The 21,321-nt window shown below is 37.5% G+C and overlaps 1 protein-coding gene across 1 annotated transcript in view; it reads left to right on the top strand.

The window, feature by feature from the left end:
• The window catches only part of CCSER2 (coiled-coil serine rich protein 2), a 333,330-nt gene that overhangs the window by 235,149 nt on the left and 76,860 nt on the right, over positions 1–21,321 (top strand). Inside the window, exon 8 of the mRNA XM_007954228.1 lies at positions 14,687–14,772. Coding sequence (XP_007952419.1) covers positions 14,687–14,772 — 86 coding nt within the window. The remainder of the gene's footprint in view (positions 1–14,686; positions 14,773–21,321) is intronic.

Here is a 21,321-nt window from a genome sequence, read left to right as displayed (position 1 = left end):
ATTTTGGTCAATGACATGAGACAAAGTATATGTGAACTGCTGTATGAAAAGTGAATTTACTCTGTAAATCTTACCCAAATCCTAATAAAAAAAAAAAAAAAAAAAAAAAATTGAGAGCCTACCAAAAGTAAAATTGAAAAATAAGATCTAATTTTTGTATTTCAAAAATAAACACAGAACCCAACCAGCTTTCATTCATTGCTGAATGAAGGTAAATAAGGGAAATAGGAAGGTAAATAAGATAATAGAAATGAAGAAAACAGCATTAGGAAATGAGGTAAGCTTCGGATTTGAAAACATGTATTTTTGGAGCACAGGAAATTGTTGTCTTTTGACCCTATATTTCTTATCCAAACAAGTTTCCATTTATATACAAACGTAAATTCTCAGACCTTAACGTCTTAAAAAATATGGAAGCCGGTTATCTTTGAAAAATTGTTTACTGATGAATTCCAGATGCCTGCGAAATAAATTGAAAAATAACTCAAGAATAAGGAAGTGAAAATTAAAGTGAATGAGTAGTGAAATGTGAACTATTTAATGGAAGAAAAGATCAAAATGGATGTCAGAAGAGATTCTGAAACTTGCCCTTAAACGGAGAGTAGCTAAAGCAAATGGAAGAATCAAAAGGATAAAAGAACTGAATGGAAGATTTCAAAGAGCAGCTCAAAAAGACAAAGTCAATTATTATAATGAGAAATGTGCAAAGACCTGGTATTAGAAAACCAAAAAGGAAGAGCAGGCTTGGGATTTCTCAAGCAGAGAGAATTCAGAAAAAAAATTAAGCCTCAAGTTGCAATATTGAAAGATTCTATGGGCAGTATGTTGAATTTCAGTATGTTGAATGATGTATAAAACATCAAAAGAAGATGGATGGAGTACACAGAGTCAGTACAGCAAAAAGAATTTGTTGATGTTCATCCATTTCAGGAGGTGACATATGATCAGGAACCAGAAGTATTGAAGGAAGAAGTCGAAGCCGCACTGAAGGAATTGGCGAAAAACAAAGCTCCAGGAATTGATGGAATTCCCATTGAGATGTTTCAACAAAAGGAGGCCATGCTGGAGGTACTCCCTCGGCTTTGCCAAGAGATTTGGAAGACAGCTGCCTTGCCAGCTGACTTGAAAAGATCCATGTTTGAAGAAAGGTGATCCAACAGAATGTGGAAATTATCTAACCAATATCATTAATATCACACACAAGTAAAATCTTACTGAAGATAATTCAAAAATAGTTACAATAGTATTTTGAGAGAGAACTTCCAGAAATGCAAGCTGGATTCAGAAGTGTATGTGGAGTGAGGGGTATCATAGCTGATGTCAGATAAATCTTGGCTCAAAGCAAAGAAGACCAGAAAGATGTTTGCTTGTGTTATATTGACTGTGCAAAGGTATTTGATAACAAATTATGAGTAACATTGAGAAGAATGGAAATTCTACAATACTTAATTGTACTCAGGAGAAACCTATACATAGGCCAGGAGGCTGTTGTTTGAACAAGACTGGGGGATACTGCATGGTTTAGAATCAGGAAGGGAGTGCATCAGCGTTGTATTATTTCACCATACTTACTTAACCTGTATGCTGGGTAAATAATGTGAGAACCTGGGCTATATGAAGAAGAACATGACATCAGGAGTGGAGGAAAGCTCATTAACAACCTCACATACACAGACAACACAACTTTGCTTGCTGAAAGTGAGAATGACTTGGAGTACTTAAGAAAATTAAAGACTACAGTTTGCAGTATGGATTACACTTCACTATAAAGAAAACAAAAATCCTCACCACTAGACCAATAAGTAGCATCATGATAAATGGAAAAAAGACTGAAATTGTCAAAGACTTCATATCACTTGTTTCTCCAATCAGTGCCAATGGAAGCAGCAGCCAAGACATCAAAAGGCATATTGCATTGGTCAAATCTGTTGAAAAGGACCTCTTTCAGATGCTGAAGAGCAAAGATATCTCTTGGAAGACTAAGGTGCACCTAACCCAAGCCCTAGTATTTTCAGTCGCCTCATATGCATGTGAGAGCTGGACAATGAATAAGGAAGACTGAAGAAGAATTCATGCTTTTGAGGTGTGGTATTGGCAAAGAGGGAGCTCTGGTAGCATAGTGCCTAAGGCACTTGACTGCTAACCAGAAGGCTGGCGGTTCAAATCCACTAGCCACTCCTTGGAAGGAAGGCTGGGCAATCTACTTCCATAGTGATACCGCCTTGGAAACCCAAGGAGGGGTCGCTATGAGTCGGGGCCGACTTGACAGCACATAACAGCAACAACAACATTGGCAAAGAATGCTGAAAGTACCTTGTACTGCTAAAAGAACTAACAAATCTGTCCTGGAAGAAATGCAGCTGGAATGCGCCTTGGAAACAAGAATGCCCAGACTTCATCTTACCTACTTTGGTCATGTTGTCAGAGGGACCATTCTCTGGAGAAGGATGTCATGCTTGGTAAAGTAGAGGGTCTACGAAAAAGGGGAAGGGCCTTAAGATCGATTGACACAGTGGTTGCAGCGATGGGCTCAGGTGTAGTAGTGATCATGAGGCTGGCAGAGGAATGGGCAGTGTTTTGTTCTGTTGTACATAAGGTTGCTCAGTGGCACATAACGGCATCAACAACAGGCCTTAGCTGAAATGGACTGGTGTTGGACATTTTGAATCAGACATTTCCAGGTCTCGTACACTTGGAATCACAAATCGAAGAGGAATGTCATCACATCCATCATCCAACTAAATATTTCAAGATATAACCTGAAGTACAGTGACAGGATATCCATATACCTACAAGGAAGTAAAATGAATATTACTATTACTCAAATGTATACACTAATCACTAATACCATAGATGAAGAAAATGAAGATTTCTACCAACTTCTGCATCTGAAATTGATCAAACATGCAGTCAAGATGCACTGATAGTTACTGGTGTTTGCAATGCAAAATTGGAAGCAAACAAGAAGGATTGGTAGTTGGAAATTATGGCCTTGGTGATAGAAACACCTCTGGAGATCACTTGATAGAATTTTGCAAGACTAATGATTTATTCGTTCATTGCAGTTTAATTTTTTCAATAACATAAACAGTAACTACATGTGGACCTCATTAGATGGAGTCGGGAATTAAATTGACTCCATTTGTAGAAAGAAACAATGGAGAATCTACCATCAGTCAGAACAAAGCCAGGGACCAACTGTGGAACAGACTATCGGTTGCTCATGTACATGTTCAAGCTGAAGCTGAAGAAAATTAAATCCATGAGTGCTAAAGTACAGCCTTGAGTATATACCACTTGAATTTTAGAGATCATCTCAAAAATACATATGATACATTGAACACACATGACTGAAGACCAGATGAGTTGTGGGATGACATCAAGAACGTCATACATGAAGAAAGCAAAAGGTCTTTAAAAAGACCCCAAAGAAAGAAAAGACCAAAATAGATGCCAGAAGAGACTCTGAAACTTTCTCTAGAACATAGAATAGCTAAAGCAAATAGAAGAAATGTTGAAGTAAAAGACTTGAACAGAAGATTTCAAAGGGCAGCTTGAGAAGAAAAAGTACTATAATAAAATGTGCAAATACCTGGTGTTAGAAAATCAAAAGGAAGGAAAATGCTTAGTATATGTGAAGCTGACAAAAAGGAAAAGAAAAAAGCCTTGGGTTGCAATACTGAGAATTCTACGGGCAAAATCCACCACCTGTCAGTCAGTTTTTCATATTGTGATCGCTCGTATGTTGTTGTGAGGCTGGAGGTTATCCCAGCAGTATTTCAGATACCAGCAGGGTATTTTGTCCATGATGGGCAGGTTTCAGTGGAGCTTCCAGACTAAGACAGACTTGGAAAAAAGAAGGAACCATCCACTTCTCAAAGAATTGGCCAGTGAAAACCATATGAATAACAGTGAAACACTGTCTGATATATTACTGGAAAACTATATGAATCACCCCAAAACATCTGTCTGATATTGTATGCCAAAGGACAAGCCTCTCAGGACAGAATACACTCAAAATGTGACTGGGGAAACCTGCCTCCACAAAGTAGAGTAAGCCTTAATGATGTGGATGGAGTAAAGCTTTCAGGACCTCCATTTGCTGATTGTTCTGGTTACTTAGTGTCACTCTGACAAGAACATACCACAAATGGGATGGCCTTAACAAACAGGAGTTTATTGTCTTACAGTTTGGAGGCTTTAAGTCCAAGTTCAGAGTGCCAGGCTCTAGGGGCTGGGTGAAAGCCCCTCAACCTAGGGGCCCAGCTCTGCCTCCTGCTCCCGGCCCACTGGAGTTAGAGGCGTTTCTTCACTCAGACATCTGCTAGCTGCTGAGGCTGACAAACTCAAGGTTGGCAAATAAAAAGGCACAGTCCTGATGTTTCCAAACCACATGGCAGGCCATTAATTTAAGTCCATTGTAAGTCCCAAGGTCGGCAGAGCATGGCAGGCTGCTGAACAACGACACAGCTACATGCAGAGTCCAAGGATGCCATAAGCTAGAGACCATTCTCCAAGGCTTCTGCTTAAATACAGGAAGCAGACCACATTCCCTAAGGCAGCTACTCAGCTGTTCACAATAGATTCCACCATAGAGTTGATTACCAGTCTCATCATGGGGAATACTACATCCAGCTGCCCAGCCATTCCTCCAAGTTGACACACAAACTGAACTGCCACTCTGATGTAGCACTACTCAAAATGGAAAGAAACAGCTGCAAACATCCATTAATAATTGGAACATGGAATGTGTGAAGTATGAATGTAGGAAAATTGGAAGTTCTCAAAATGAAATGGAACAATAAAGATCGATATCCTAGGCATTATACGTATATGGTGTATGCCCTGCTGTCAAGTTGGATCTGACTCATAGTGACCCCTCCTTGGATTTCTGAGGCGATACCACTATGGAAGTAGATTGCCCAGCCTTCCTTCTGAGGAGTGGCTGGTAGGTTTGAACTGCCAGCCTTCTGGTTAGCAGTAAAATGCCTTAGGCACTATGCCAGTGAGCTAAAATGGGCTGGTTTTGTCCATTTTGAATCAGACAACCATATGATCTACTGTGCTGGGAATGACAAATTGAAGAGGAATGGCATGGCATTCATCATCACAAAGAATGTGTCGAGATCTATCCTGAAGTACAGTGCTGTTCCTTCAGGGTTGTATCCTTTCACCATATTTATTCAATCTGTATGCTGAGCACATAATCCGGGAAGCTGGATAATATGATGAAGACCTTGGCATCAGCATTGGAGGAAGGCTCATTAACAACCTGTGATATGCAGACGACATAACCTTGCTTGGTGAAAGTGAAAATGACTTGAAACACTGATTAATAAAGATTAAAAAATACAGTTTGCAGCATGGATTACACTTCAACATAAAGAAAATGAAAATCTTCACTACTGGATAATAAGCAGCATCACAATAAATGGAGAAAAGATTGAAATTGTCAAAGATTCTTATTACTTGGTTGTACAGTCAACAGCAATGGAAGTGGCAGTCAGGAAATCAGACGACATATTGCACTGGGCACATCTGTTTCAAAAGACTTCTTTAAAGTGCTGAAGAGCAAAGATGTCTGTTTGAAGGGAAAGGTGCACCTAACCAAAGCCATGGTGTTGGCCATGGTGTTTTCAGTTGCCTCATAGGGATGTGAAAGCTGGGTAATGAATAAGGAAGACTAAAGAAGAGTTGATGCTTTTGAGTTTTGGTGTTGGCAAAGAATACTGAAAGTACCATGGACTGTGAGAACTAACAAATCTCCTTGGAAGTGAGTATTACCAGACTTTGCCTTACCTTCTTTGGTCATTGTTGTCAGAAGGGACCATTCCCTGGAGAAGGGTATCATGTTTGGTAAGGTTGGTGAAAAAGGGGAAGGCCCTCGATATGGATTAAGACATACGGCTGCAATAGTGGGCTCATGTATAACAAGGATTGTGAGGCTAGTGTAGGACTGGGGAGTGTTTCGTTCTGTTGTACATAGGGTTGTTCTTAGTCAGAGCAGACTCGACGGTACCTAACAACAATGATAATTGTTGTTGTTAGATGCCGTGGAGTCAGACCCGACTCATAGCGACCCCTCCTTGGGTTTCCGAGGCAGTATCACTATAGAAGTAGATTGCCATATATATACAACAGTAATAACAGTGGGCAAAGTACTGAACAATGCAGGAAGCATCAAATGAAGATGAAAGAATACGTAGCATCACTATACCAAAATAATTAGTCAGTGTTCAGCCATTTTAAGAGGAATATGATCAAGAGCCAGTAATATTGGAGGAAAAATGTTGAAGCTGCACTTAAGACATTGGTGATAAACAAGGCTTCATGAATTGTTGGAATACCAATTGAGATGTTTCAAGAAATGAATGCCACACTTAAAGCGTTCATTCATCTATGCCATGTAAATTTAAAAAACAGCTATCCAGCCAACCTACTGGAAGAGATCCATATTTGTGCCCATTCCAAAGAAAGATGATCCAACAGAATACAGAAGTATTGAATAATATCATTAATATCACATGCAAGTAAAATATTCTGAAAATCATTTAAAAATTTTTGCAGCAGTACATTGACAGGGAACTGCCAGAATTCAAGCCAGATTCAGAACAGGGAATGGAAAGAGAGGGATAGCATTGCTGATGTCAGAAGGATCTTGGCTGAAAGCAGAAAATACCAGAAAGATGTTTTCCTGTGTTTTGTTGACTATGAAGCAACATCGTAATAAATTATGGATAACACTGCAAAGAATATAAATTCCAGAACACTTTATTTGTGCTCCTGGGGTACCTGTACATACACCAAGAAGCAGGCATTTAAACGAAACAAGCAGATAATTGAAAGGTGTGTGTCAGGGTTGTATTCTTTTTCCATACTTATTCAGTGAGTATGTCAAGAAAATAAGAAGCAGAATTATATGAAGAAGAATGTGGTATCATTAACGACCTGCAGTATGCAGATGGCACAACCTTCCTAGCTGAAAGCAAAGAGGACTTAGAGCGCTTACTGATAAAAATCGAAGACTACAGCCTTCAGTATGGATTATGCATCAACATAATGAAAACAGAAATCCTTCCATCTGGACCACTAAGCAACGTCATGATAAATGGAGCAAATATTGGAGTTGTTAGGGATTTCACTTTACTTGAATCCATAAACAATGCCCAGAGAATTGGCAAAACTGCAAGAGATCTCTTTAAAGTGTAAAAAACAAAGATGTCACTTTGAGGACTAAGGTGCACCTGATGTTTTCAATCAACTCATATGCATGAAAAAGCTGACACTGAAAAGGACTGTGAAGAATTGATACCTTTGAATTAGGGTGTTAGAGAAGAATATTAAATATACCTTGGACTGGAGAAGAATGAACAGTCTGTCTTAGAAGAAGTATAGCCAGAATGCCCTTAGAAGCAAGGATGGCAAGATTTCCACTCTTGTACTTTGGTCATGTTATCAGGAGGGACCAGTTCTTAGAGAAGGAAACATGCTTAGAGAAGCAGAGGGTCAGAAAAAAGGACAAAGACCCTCAACAAGATAGCCTGTCACAGTCGCTACAACAATGCACTCAAACATGGCAATGATTGTGAGGATGCCACAGGACTGTGCAGTCTTTTACATAGGGTTGCTGTGAATCACAACTGACTTGACAGCACCAAACAACAACAGCAGCAGCATATTTTAATACTAAAGGAATTGTGAAAAGAGATCCCTTCATATTGATTATTAATAATAGTGAAAGGAAAATGCTTTTCATAATACAAAGCTTTAATAAAATGTTCTTTTAACCTCAATATGCATATTTATAAAATAAGAATAGTTGCTTTCATGGCTGAAGGAATATTATCATCTTTAACCAAACGCAAAAATGCACTGCTGTTGAGTTGGACCTGACCTCATAGTGACCCCTCCTTGGGTTTCTGAGGCGGTATTACTATGGAAGTAGATTGCCCAACTTCCCTTCTGAGGAGTGGCTGTTGGGTTTGAACCACCAGCCTTCTGGTTAGCAGTCATATGCCTTAGGCCCTACACCACCAGAGCTCCCAAATTAATAATAATACCTAATATCATCTAAAACTCTACCCTTATTCAGATTCTTCAACTTGTCCTAAAAATATCCTGTATGCTTAATTTCTCCAAGCTAAGATTCATTTGAGGACCATGCAATACATATGACTTAAATCTCTTTTAATCTAAAATTCTTTTTTTTCGTTACATGGAGGTGTTGAAGAAATTGGACTAGGTCTTCTGACATTATCTCACTTTGAAATAATATTTTTGAAAATGTTTGAAATATCCAAGAAAATTCTAAAGAAGGGAAATAGAAAAAAATGAATACAAGAATCATTAGCCATGTGTACTGTGAAATTCTCTGTATTTGATATGTTAGATCTATAAATCATATTTATTGTGAAAGAGCCTGTCATCATTTTGCTAGTTGCTGTGAAAAGTTTGCCTATATATTGCTTTGGAAGTTGTGTTGCATTCAGCCAGAAATTCCTGTGCATTGCTGTTGTTAGGTACCATCCAGTCGGCTCTGACTCATAGGGACCTATGCACAGCAGAACAAAATACTGCCCAGTCCTCTGCCAGCCTCACCATACTTGCTATACTCGAGCCCATTGTTGCAGCCACTGTGCCGGTTCATCTCATTGAAGGCCTTCCCCTTTTTTGCTGACCCTCTACTTTACCAAGCATAATATCCTCCTCCAGGGAATGATGGTTCCTTCTGACAACATGACCAAAGTAGGTGAGACGAAATCTGGCCATTCTTGCTTCCAAGGAGCAGTCCAGCTATACTTCTTCCAGGACAGATTTGTTAGTTCTTCTGGCAGTCCACAACTCAAAGCCATCAACTTTTCATTGCTCTTTTTTATTAATTGTCGGCTTTTCACATGCATATGAAGTGATTGAAAACACCATGGCATGGGTTTGGAAAAAAAAAAAAAGGAAACTCATTGCCATTGAGTCGATTCTGACTCATAGTGACCCCTTTTGGGTTTCTGAGGCAGTAAATCTTTACAGAAGTAGATTGTGCAGTCTTCCTTCCACAGAGTGGCTGGTTGGTTTGAACCGCCAGCCTTAGCCACCACGCCACTTAGTCTTCAAAGAGACATTTTTGCTCTTCAGCACTTTAAAAAAGAGGTCTTTTGCAGCTGATTTGCCCAATGCAATGTGTTGTCTGATTTCTTGACTGCTGCTTCCATTGGTATTGATTGTGGAACCAACCAATATGAAATCTTTGACAACTTCAATCATTTCTCCACTTCTTGTGATGCAGCTTATTGCCCCAGTTGTGAGGATTTTTGTGAAAAGTTTGCCTGCATATTGCTTTGGAGGCTTTTCTGCGTTCAGCCAGGAACTCTCTGTAAGCATGTTGAAATAACATTAACTAACCTGTTTACGAGCTGCAGAGAAATTGTGTCCTGTATTAGTAGAATTTTGTGAAACTTATTTGGCAGTTGCTGTTCTTAAATCTAGAGACTTGTTAGTGTCACTTTTCTCAACATAAAAGTATAACATTAAGGAGCATCATCACAAGTTGATCATCATTGACCAGTGGCTGTAACGAAGGTCTCAGGTATAGCAAGGATTGTGAGGCTGGCACAGGACTGGGCAGTATTTCGTTTTGTTGTACATAAGATCACTATGAGTTGGTGCCATCTTGAGGGCACCTAACAACAAAACAACATTGCAAGTTGCGATTCTCTGTAAAGCTAAAAAGCCTTACTAAATTAGTTTTAGTGGGCTGAGTGTTTCTTTTGTAGTAGTGAATTAGAAGTCATTCAGAAATATTGTAATAATATAAAGATTATTTCTGGAACTTTAGAAAGTCACTTGTTCAAATCAAGAGAATTTTAAAATATTTTGAAACCACTGAAAGTAGAACTAGGTAATAGAATTTTGTAAGTTTTCAAAATTAAAATTGCCTATTTAAAATTCCTATTCTGTTTTTCTTTCCATTCATACATGAACTATTCTTGACACAAGACAATATTATCAGAAGAGCCCCTAGATGAGGAATCAGAGGATGGTTTTCAGTATTTATTAACTGAATACATTGGCAGTATCCACCATCTCTCTAGTGCTTTATCTAAAATGTGAAGGTTTTTCTAAGTGACGTTAAAATCCCCTTCCAATTTTAGCCTTCTATACTTTTAAAAATCTTTTTAAAACATTTTTAAAACATATATATTAAGTTCAACTCAAAAATTTGCATGCAAAGTTTCAGAAAAATAATAGTGATAATATAAAATGGTGAATTCATATTCTGTGAATACAAATGCAATTTATTTACTTATTTTCATTTTGGAGGCATAGCAAGTGGAATTCAGATTAAGTAGGCTAGCTATGTGTTTTGTTTAAAAAAAAAATCACTGCATTCAATTTGATCTCAACTCATAGTGACCTTTTAGGACACAGAGAATTGCCCCATAGGGTTTCTAAATATAAATCTTTATGGAAGCAGACTAACTTATCTTTCTCCTGTGGAGCAGCTGGTGGGTTCTAACCATTGTCCTTTAGGTTGGCAACTGAGCACTTAGCCACTGTGCCAGCAGTGTAGTATATTTTAAATAACCTAGGTTTAAATCCTGGCTCTGAAACTTAACCCTCTCTATATAACTTCTTAGGGTATTAGTTAATATATCCTAAGTCCTTCTGTAAATGGGAATAATAAAACAATACCGTATAGTATTGTGATAGCTAAATGAACTATGTATATAAACTACTTAATGCTGTGCCTGGGCCGTGGATGCAGGATAAATGGTTTGTCCTAAATCACCTAGGTAGCAAATCAGTGTACTTTTTTATGATGTTTTAAATTTCAGTGAGGAGTCCCTAACTAAAAATGACTTTTGAAATCAGAACATTTATAAAGTCAAGTAAGAAGTATATTGGTCCCATTTAGTTCCATGGTAATAGTACTTGAGTCAGCTTGAGGAAATTCTAGGTTGACTTAGCTGGAGTGCTTTTGGCTTCTTTTTCTGTCATAAGATGTCTGCTGTAGTTTTATGTGTCATATTTTCACACAGTAATATCCAAACACAAAAATAGGGTGTGTTTTCTCTATTGTTGTATGCCATCAAGTCAATTCTGATTCATAGCCACCCTATAGGATAGAGTAGAACTACCCCATAGAGTTTTCTAGGCTGTAATCTTTAAGGAAGGAGCTGTAGTAGTGCAATGGTTAAATGCTTGACTGGTAGCCAAAAACTCAGTGGTTCAAACCCACCAGCTGCTCCAAAGAAGAAAGATGAGCATTCTGTGTTGGAAACCATATGGAGCGTTTCTGTTCTGTCCTATTGGGTCACTATGAGTTGGAATCGACTCTACTACAATAGGAATAGTCCTCATGGGAGCAGATCACCACATCTTTTCTCCTGTGAAATGGCTGCTGGGTTCATACTGCCAGTCTTGTGTTTAGCAGCCAAGCACTTTAGGCACACTTTCTCAAAAATATTCTAGCACATCATTTATTCCATTCTGCCTAATGCAATCCTAGACTCATGTTTCGTTGTCTACAGTTGGGTTTTCTGTCCTTCCTAAGCATAGAATAAGGAACTCTGGTGGCACTTGACTGCTAACCAGATCATCAGCGGTTCAAGTCTACCAGCCACTCCATGGAAGGAAGACAGGGCGATCTACTTCCATGAAGATTTACAGCCTGGGAAACTCAAATGGGGGTCACTGTGAGTTGGAAACGACTTGATGGCAGTGAGTTAGGTTTTTGTGTTTTTTGGAAGCATAGAATAGTAGGATTAACTAGATTGGCCCAATTTAATCTAAATTTTATCTCCTTGAGGCAAGAGATAGTATAAACATCCCTGAATACAGGATCACATAGAAGGTGAACATCTGAAGAGAATCTATTAATGGTAAAGAAAGCAGATGGAGAAAGAATGATTTGTTAGTTAGACTTTCTGAGTTATAAAAAGTTCAGATATTTGCCAAACTATTCATCATATGTTATCACATAGACCACAAAAAGAAATTTTTTCCTGGGATTGCATTAGCCAGAATGGAATAAATAATGTGCTTGCATTGAGATACAATGTTGTATATCATTTTCTCTCCTCTTAATATACCTCCTATATATGTTGGAAGTTAAATTTTGTTACGGTGAATTGCAACAGACTCACAAGTTGATTTGTTTATATATTGAGTTTAATTTCATTGACTATTTCATTTCTTGAATATGCGAAATGTGTTTGTACTACAGAGATTTCTATTTTTTAATGATTAGATTTTGGGCTGTATAATGAAATAGAAATAATCCAATTACAATTAAGAGAAATTTTGAATAGTGGTAAATTTTTTTAAAGTGGAAGCTTATAATTTTAATTTGATGCGAAATCAAGAATGTGTTGTAAAATTTTTTTCTACAAGAACATATATGTACCCTCCTATGGTGGTGTTTCCTATGGAGCACAGCTTCTGACACATATGTGTTTGCCATGAGTCAGCAACTGATTTATGGGATTTTTTTTTTTTTTAACAAACAGAATGGTTATATTTCAGCTTCATACTAAGGGGCAACTGTTTATTTTTACTTTCCATTTTTTGGTTGCTACCGTAAATATACACAGCAAAACACACCAATTCAATAATTTCTATAGGTACAATTCAGTGACATTGATTACACTCTTCAAGTTGTTCAACCATTTTCACCCTTTGTTTTGGTTACCTAGTGCCACTTTGATAGGAGCATACCACAAATGGGTGGGCTTGAACAAACAGGAGTTTATTTTCTTACAGTTTGGGAGGCTATAAGTCTGAGTTCACAGTGCAGGCTCTAGGGGCTGGGTGTAAGCCCCTCGACCCTGGGCTTCAGCTCTGCTTCTTGCTCCCAGCCTGCTGAAGCTGGAAGCTTCTCTTCTGAGGCTGACAAACCCAAGGTCAACAAGTAAAAAGGCCCAGTCCCAGTGTTGCCAAACAACATGGCAGGCCATTGATTCAAGTCCATTGGAAGTCCCACAATCAGCAGAACATGGCAGGCTGTTGAACAATGACTTGGCTACACTCAGCATTCAAGCATACCAAAAAGCTAGAGACTGTTCCTGAGGCTTCTCCTTATATACAAGAAGCAGACCACATCCCTACAGCAGCTATTCAGCTGCTTGTGATAGATCTCACTATGTAGTTGATTGCCAGTCTCATCATGGGAGATAACTACCACCAGCTGCCCAGCCACTCAGCTGGGCCCAGCCAAGTTGACACATAACCTTTACTACCAAATCCTCCTTTTCCAAACTGTTCCTTTGCCATTAACAGAAACTCACTGCTTCCTAAGGTTTCTTTTTAACTTTTCAAGTTGCTATTGTCAATTTGATGTAGATATAGATATGGATATGGATATGGATAGTTCTTTAAAAGTGCACAATGCTCAAGGCAGGCACTTTTTACTAGTTAAGCTAAACTATTGTTTTGTCTAAAGAAGACTACAGGAATATTCTTGGTTTAAGGTTTAACGATTATCTCAGGGCAATAATTTTGGGGTTCATCAAGCCTTATTGGCTCCAGAAAGTCTAGATTCCTTGAAAATTCTGTTTCACATTTTCTCTCCTTTGATCAGGATTCCATTATAGACTCTTGATCAAAGTGTCCAGTAATGGTAGCTGGGCACCATTCAGTTCTTCTGGTATTATGACAAAGGATGCAGTTGTTCCTGGAGGCATTTAGCCACGCATTCCAATTTTTTCTCCTATTCTTCACTGTCCTTCCTCTGTTGCTCCAGGCAAATAGAAACCAATTGTTATACCTGGATTGCTGCTTGCAAACTTGTAAGACTATGGGGCTATTTTTATTATCAACCTTTTCATTCATTTTTTTAAAATTTTTATTTACTTATTTTGATTTAATGATTATTTGACAGGTCAAGATAATGGGTAAGTTAGTTTGTGTTTCATAAGTAAGTAAGCTTTAAGTAGAATCCAAAAAAAACCAAACTCATTGCTATCGAGTCGGTTCTGACTCATAGCGACCCCTCCTTGGGTTTCCGAGCTGGTATCTCTATGGAAGTAGAGTGCCCAGTCTTCCTTCTGAGGAGTGGCTGGTAGGTTTGAACCGCCAGCCTTCTGGTTAGCAGTCAAATGCCTTAGGCACTGCACCACCTGTAGTGAATTCATTTATGAACTGAGATGGCCGCATGGATCTTGTCAAAAGACAGAAACCCTTTAAAATATTCCCAGTAAGCCAATACATCATGGCAGAAACCCTTCAAAATATTCCAGTTAGCCAACACATGAAAGGGGTTTCATAGCACTGCACATTTGTGAACAGACAACTTTGTAGATTATTTAATATCTAGTTGAGTCCCATCAAAATGCCGATAAGAAACTGTATGACACAATACTAATTATGGTACTGTGACTATAGTATCATATTTTAGGTAAATACTGTAAATGTACATTTCTACATCTTATGTACATAGTAGCATTATGTACATAAGATATGTACATTGTGCTTGATGGACAATATAAGAACTTTTCTAGGGTAATTGGGACTTTTCACAATTCTGTCCTTACTGACTGACTAGAATTCAATCCATGAATAAGATATATATACTTTTTTTTCCTTCTTTCTTCCCAGAGAGGATCTCCTCTAATAGAGCCTCTAGTTACCTTATTTGTATGTATGTGTGTGTACAGAGTTACCAATGTAAAACTTTCTGTTTTTGTTCAGGCAGCTCGGTGTAACTGCCACCAAAAATCCAAAGAGGAAAAATGCACTTATGCTGATAAATATACCCAAACACCCTGGAGAAGAAATTCTGTGAGTAATATGCCCTTACCTTTTTCTTATGTCATTTATTATCTTGATACTTTATTCTGCCATTTTTACTCTAATCTCTAATAATTTTTAATCTGCTATGTCTTGTCTGTTTATTGTTTTTAGGTAAGCTGTTTGTTGTTGGGCTGGAATCTCCCCCTTATTTTGGTCCTTTAAATGTTTTGTAAAGCTTTTTTATATATCTCTTATATAAATGAATATTCGTTTAATAGCTTTTGCATTCTGTAGACTTAGCTTATTTTGTTTGAGTGTCTAATTGTCTCTCACTGCATGTATTTATGAAGTAGGATTTTCACATGCCCTAGAAGAAACAGAAGTCCAATATGCAGTATTCCCTCTTTAGCAGCATATGATGCTTTCAAAATATATGATGTAGCATATTCCTCTTTTTGTTAAAATGTTTCAGATAGGCTCTAATTATGCAGCTGTTGATGATGTTAGAATTATCAGTGCATTAAGACAGTAAATGTTATGTTTTAGGCATAGTTAGTGTAGAAAGAAGCCATCTAATCTTTGCTTATTTGGCATTGTCCAAAGATAATATCTACATATATCTCAAAACATATTTCATGCTAAAAATACACTGTTATTTATTTAATCTGAGTTTTCCACAGTTCAGTTCAGAATGTGCCTGAGCCAGAGAATCATCATTATGTCCATCAATTACCTTTATCCTATTGTATAGGGGCCAGTAATAAACATTTCTTGTTAAGTGGATTCTTGGTAAGCCAGCCTTCACTCCTCATTTACTTTATGTTTAGTAGCAGAATCATAGTAACACAAGTAAATAGAGGAATATATTAGTTATTGTAATCAGTGATCTCATTTATAAAACTGTAGGGCTTTAAAGTATAGTTGTTCTTTTCATCCAACAAATAATTACGTAACAAATTTGTGTGTACTCTATATAAGGTGGTACCTACCATGCTAGGAATTAATTTTTTCAGTACAAGATTGGTGAGTCTTTCCTATTCTGGATAGTAGACTCTTGAAAAATACACCCAACCACCCTTAAAGTAGAAAAGGGGAATCAAGGCAGGAAATACACAGATGAATAAGGATTCCTCCATTAACAAGTGCATATTAGAGGAACTAGTGATTTATTGATACAGTTAAAATGCAGGTAGTTGTGTAAGGTTCAATGGATTGGGAAAGTCTTAATGGAGAGAGTTTGATGAAGAAGGTGAATGTAGTGTTTGAATCATAGAAAGAAAAACACAGAAACGACTTGCTTGGTGGTCAGATGTGATATGATTGAACACGCAGATAAAATTTCTTTAATGTCAAAGAATATGGGAGCATATCTGGAGGTAATTACAAAATATAAGACTGTGCCCCTTCCGGATGGAGATATGGGCTTCCCAGGTTTCTCCAGGTTCCCCACAGAGAGGTATGTGTCTGTAGATCGATGGTCCCACTGATAGTAGAAAGTTCATTTTGCTGTTTTCAGAATCTTTATATCCTCTCTGGCTCCCTCAACTTCACTGTTCTGGAAACTGGCTTTTAGTTGTCCTGCTCACCAGATAAAAAGTAACTAGTATAAAATAATTCTAGTACATTCCTGAATATATTCCTGAGTTATTTTACTATGATTTTAGGTGAAATGAATTTTCCAGGCCTAGCATCTCTTAACAGACCTAGATTTTTCCTGATCTATTTCTTTAGAAATCATCTGGCCAGTATCTTTATTGTATAGTCAAGGTAACAAAAGTCAGGCAGGTTAAATGGCATATTACAGTTTCTATAAAAAGAAGCTGAACTAGTACTATAACTAGTATGATAACTTAGGACTCCTGACTGCTAGTCCAAGGTTCCTTCCACCAAAAGCACACTTAGGAGCCTTAAAAGATTGGTAGAGGTTTTCCATGTTGAAATGAGAGGAATATCCCTGGCAAAAGGAACAGTATAAGTAAAGGCAAAAAGGTAAAAAGAGATCTTTGGTCAATAGTGAGTACATGATTTTGGCTGGGATAGCAGAAGTTAGTGTAAAGTTTATTTTAAGGTACAATTCATATTTTTATGTAGTAATTACTAGAAAAATAGTTTTACTAAGTTATATATTGATTTAGTTAAATATAGTGTGTCTATTGGCTGATTTTTTAATATATTTTCTGGACTTAATGGAATTCATTTTAAATAAATTGTAAATTCTTTTTTTAACTATAGTTACAAAGATTTTCTTTAAAAAAGTTGTACTTTATTTTCTTCTTGGAACTACTGTATTTAAAGTTACTAATGATAAGAATGGGGAGATGAGATATTCTTCTTTGACAACGTCTAGTTTGTTAGGCAACAGTTTTGGCAATGGAATCATGTTATAGTAAAAATCCCCCCACTTAGTGTAAGCAATTTTTCTTTTTTCTTTTTTTTCCTGGCTAAGCCTTTGGGAAGGAAGAAACTTATCATCTGAGTCCATATTTTCCTCCATTCCTTATAATATCTTGGGAAATTTAAATGTCCTCCTTGGCACTACTTGAGTTTTGTAGATTCTACTTCAGAAGGTTGTGTGGCATATGTGAACATCTCCTCTGCATATTTCTTAATATAAGAAATCTAGTTGCAGTGAAATGCAAAAGGGTGGCAGAGAAGAGAGCGGTACTGTAAGATTTGTTAGTAGCCAGTTAGGAGATGGGAAGCAAAATAATATAAACACGTCAGGCAGAAACTGTAGGAGGAGGGGAGTAGTAGGCCACCTGCAGCAGCAGAGCATAGGAAATACGAATGTACTAAGCCCAACATAAGTTTTATTCCTAGATTTGTATAAGGGAATTTTGATTTTGGCTCATAGCTGCAAGGAGGTCCTTGAAGTAGAAAACCAACAGGAAATAATAAGAGGAAAAACCAAAACAGTAGAATAGGGGAAAGGAGGAAAAGCAGATATTCACTTACTCAGCACATGTTTGTATGCCTACTCTGTGCTAGGCATTGTCCTGATCTAGGAGTGTGAACATGAAGAAGATACAGTCCTAGCTCTCATGGAGATTATAGAAACAACCAATGAGCCTAAATGGTGTTAATCTCACTCTTTCCTGCTCATGAAGAAGCTAAGACTAAATGACTCATGCAAGTATTTATACAGCTTGCATTACCAGAAGTTAGGATTTCTAACTGATAGTTAATATAGTTGCCTCCCTTTTAAGAAGCTGCAAGAGGACTAGGGGGAGTAGAAAGGAGAGATAGTCATATCTCTGGGAATGGAGGAAAGAGGTATGATCTCAGTGACAGATTATGATGAAAACTGACTTCCCTGAGAGAGAAAAAAAATTTTCCATGTTAAGGCTAGGTAGTAGAGATTTTAGCAGTCCATTATGATAATCCATGCAACATACTTGGAGAAAAATATTTATGGTTGTAAAGGCATAATTTCAGTGAGCACAGGAGAAAAAAACCAATGAAAACACAATGAAGTCAGGGTCAATCCGATGTTTGTGTAAAAAAATATATTGACATAGCAGGGTATGTAAGTAAGTTTAATGTTGTTTTCTCAATAGAATAGTAATGTATATTCTTAAAAATGGGGGGGGATAGGATGCTAATGATACTTTACAAATGGCAAAGAACCAAAAAATGTATAAGCATTAAAAAAAAAAATTATCGGTGGCTTTCTCCTTTTCTTTTGATATAGAAGCATGTAAAGGTAATGTGTTTATTTTATGGCAAATAGAAAATAAAGAAGCAAAGCACTTTCAGAAAATGTGAAATTAGTCAAATTATATTAACTACTGACAGTTCGTTTGTGGCCTTCTAAACTTTTTTGGTAATGAATATGTCTAGGTGGAATTATGTTCCATGTGCTATTTTCCCCACACTGTCACTTGGTCTCCACATTGTCACTTTAGGTTCTAAGAAACCATTCCCAACCATTTCTGTTAAGATCATTCCTATTTTGTGGTTTTCTTACCTTAGAAATCCTGACTTTCTTTCCCTCACCTATTTTTTACATATATCCAATCTCAGCTTTTATGTATTAATTATATATTTAGATTTTGAAAATCCTGGGAGTGTCTTTCTGCCTATGATATCATTTGGCTTTCATGGCACAGTTGCTTTTGATGCTGGAGTTACACTAATAAAGTTCCGAATGGTTTGGGATTTAATTTGAGTGTTACTTGTGAAATTAAACTTTAACAAGGGAGTACTAGTTAATCACTGGGTGGGTACCTTTATAGTATTAGAAAGGTTTCTACTGTTTTAAGGAAGTGCCAAAGACATGCTGTTGGCATATGACAGGACACTTTAAAGTACACTTTGTATTTAAGCAAGTGTTTCTAGCATGAAGGATAACTGTGACGCAATTAGGAGCTCTGGTAGCATAGTGCCTAAGGCACTTGACTGCTAATCAGAAGGCTGGCGGTTCAAACCCACCAGCCACTCCTTGGAAGGAAGGTTGGGCAATCTATTTCTGTAGTGATACTGCCTTGGAAACCCAAGGAGGGAATCGCTATTGAGTCGGGTCCAACTCAACAGCCCATAACAACAACAACAACAGCAGCAATGAAGCAGTTACTACCATTTGGGATAAAAGGAATGGAGGGTATCCACAGCTTGGGAAAGGAATAATATAATGTCCTGACACTGCATTGTAAGAAAAAGGCAGGCACAGGATTCCAGCTCCAGAGTTGAGAATGAAAAGATAATACAGAGCAGTGTTATTCAGTAGAACTTTCTTGCTGTCCAATGTGGTGGCCACAAGCTACATATGACCATTGAACACTTGAAAATGTGGCTAGTGTGAATGAAGAATGGAATTTTAAATTAAATTTAAATGTAAATTGCCACATGGGACTAGTACTACCCTGTTAGCCAAAGCAGCTCTAGAAATAGTGTCTGCTTAGATGGCTTTGGGAGAACCACCTGGGCAATAAGTAAAGAGGAAGTCTAAAAAGTCAATTTTTGGAATAAATAAAGGAAAATGAGGAAGATGGAGTTAAAATTGAGATAGAGAAGAATAGGAGGTAAAAGAGGATAAGCATGAGTGATAGGAGCAGAAGTTGGTACTTTCATATACGAGTAGGTGAGTCTGTTTCTGATCATATATTCTCAGCTGAGAGAAAAAATACCCTGATAAAATGATGGAATTGATAACTTAGAAGAATATGGAAAACCATAAGCTCACTGCCGTTTAGTTGATTGTAACTCAGTGGCAACCCTTTAAGAGTACAACTCCCCCATAGTGTTTCCAAGGCTATAAATCTTTACAGAAGCAGGTAACTACATCTTTCTCCCACAGAGAGGCTGGTGGGTTTAAACCACCAACTTTTCAGGTAGCTGCCCAGTGTTTTCAACCAGTGCCCCGCCACAGCTCCAACTGTGTGAAAGATGCCTAAATAAATATTCACACAAAAGTAGTTAAGATATTAGAAATGCTGTAGGAGGGTGGTAATTATATAAGAAATAAAGATTCATTTTAAAAATACAAGTTTATAAAAGTATTTGTGGCCATTCGTGATCCATGTGCAAACACATCCTTAGAAATAGCATCATCTTAGACTGAATTGTAAGTCATTTTTATGTATTTCCAATATTGTTTTAAAAGCATAATAATCAGTATTTGAAGATATGAATAATTATTTTGCACATTAAAATACGAACTTTCGTGATATGTACTTTGTTTTTTTAATTTTAATTTTGGTGGAAATGTACACAGCAGAACATACACCCATTCATCAATTTTGTATGTACAATTCAATAACATTGGTTAAAATTCTTCATGTTGTGTCATCATTCTTATTATCTCTACCTATACTGTTTTACCGCCATTGACTTAGACTCACTGTCCCATAAATTTCTTTCTCATCTTTGCTTTAGAGCTACTGTTGACAATTTGATCTCATTCTTTAAAAGAGCACAATACTCACGGCAAACTGCTAATTTCACTACATAGTTGTTTAGTTCAAAGATGACTTCAGGGGATAATTTTGGTTAATATAGTATGAAGATTTTCTCAGAGTGATAGGTTTGGGGACTCATCCAGTTTCAACAGATCTAGGAAGTCTGGATTCTGTAAGAATTTTAAATTCTGTGCCACATTTATCCCCCTTTTGATCAAGATTCATCTGTTGATTCCTTGATTAAAACATTCATCATGGTAGCCAGGCACCATCCAGTTCTTCTGGTTTCATGCTGCAGTCTAATTCATTCTCTTGATTGCTGGTTCTCCTTCTGTTGTTCCAGTGGTATAGAGACCACTTGTATCTTGAATGCCTTCTCTCAAGCTTTTAAGACCCAAGACACTATTCACTGAACTGTTGTTGTTAGGTGCCACTGAGTTGATTTTACTTGTGTGACCCAGTGTTTTAGAGATAGGGATTCCTAGACCATAATCTTTAAGGAAGCAGATAGCCAGATCTTTTCACCCATGGAGTCACTGACTGGGTTTGAGCCACCAGCCCTTCAGTTGGCAGCCAAGTGCTTAACCAAATCTCCTTACTCACCAAACTAGGCAGTGGAGAAGTAAATCTAAAAATGTTGTTGTTGTTGTTATGTGCCGTCAAGTCGGACCCGACTCATAGCGACCCCTCCTTGGGTTTC

The sequence above is a fragment of the Orycteropus afer genome, unplaced genomic scaffold (assembly GCF_000298275.1).
Source record: "Orycteropus afer afer isolate SDZICR_OR568_19922 unplaced genomic scaffold, OryAfe1.0 scaffold00449, whole genome shotgun sequence".
Classification (NCBI taxonomy): Eukaryota; Metazoa; Chordata; class Mammalia; order Tubulidentata; family Orycteropodidae; genus Orycteropus; species Orycteropus afer.
The sequence above is the reverse complement of the archived record's forward strand: the minus strand, read 5'-3'. Positions and strand labels throughout refer to the sequence as shown.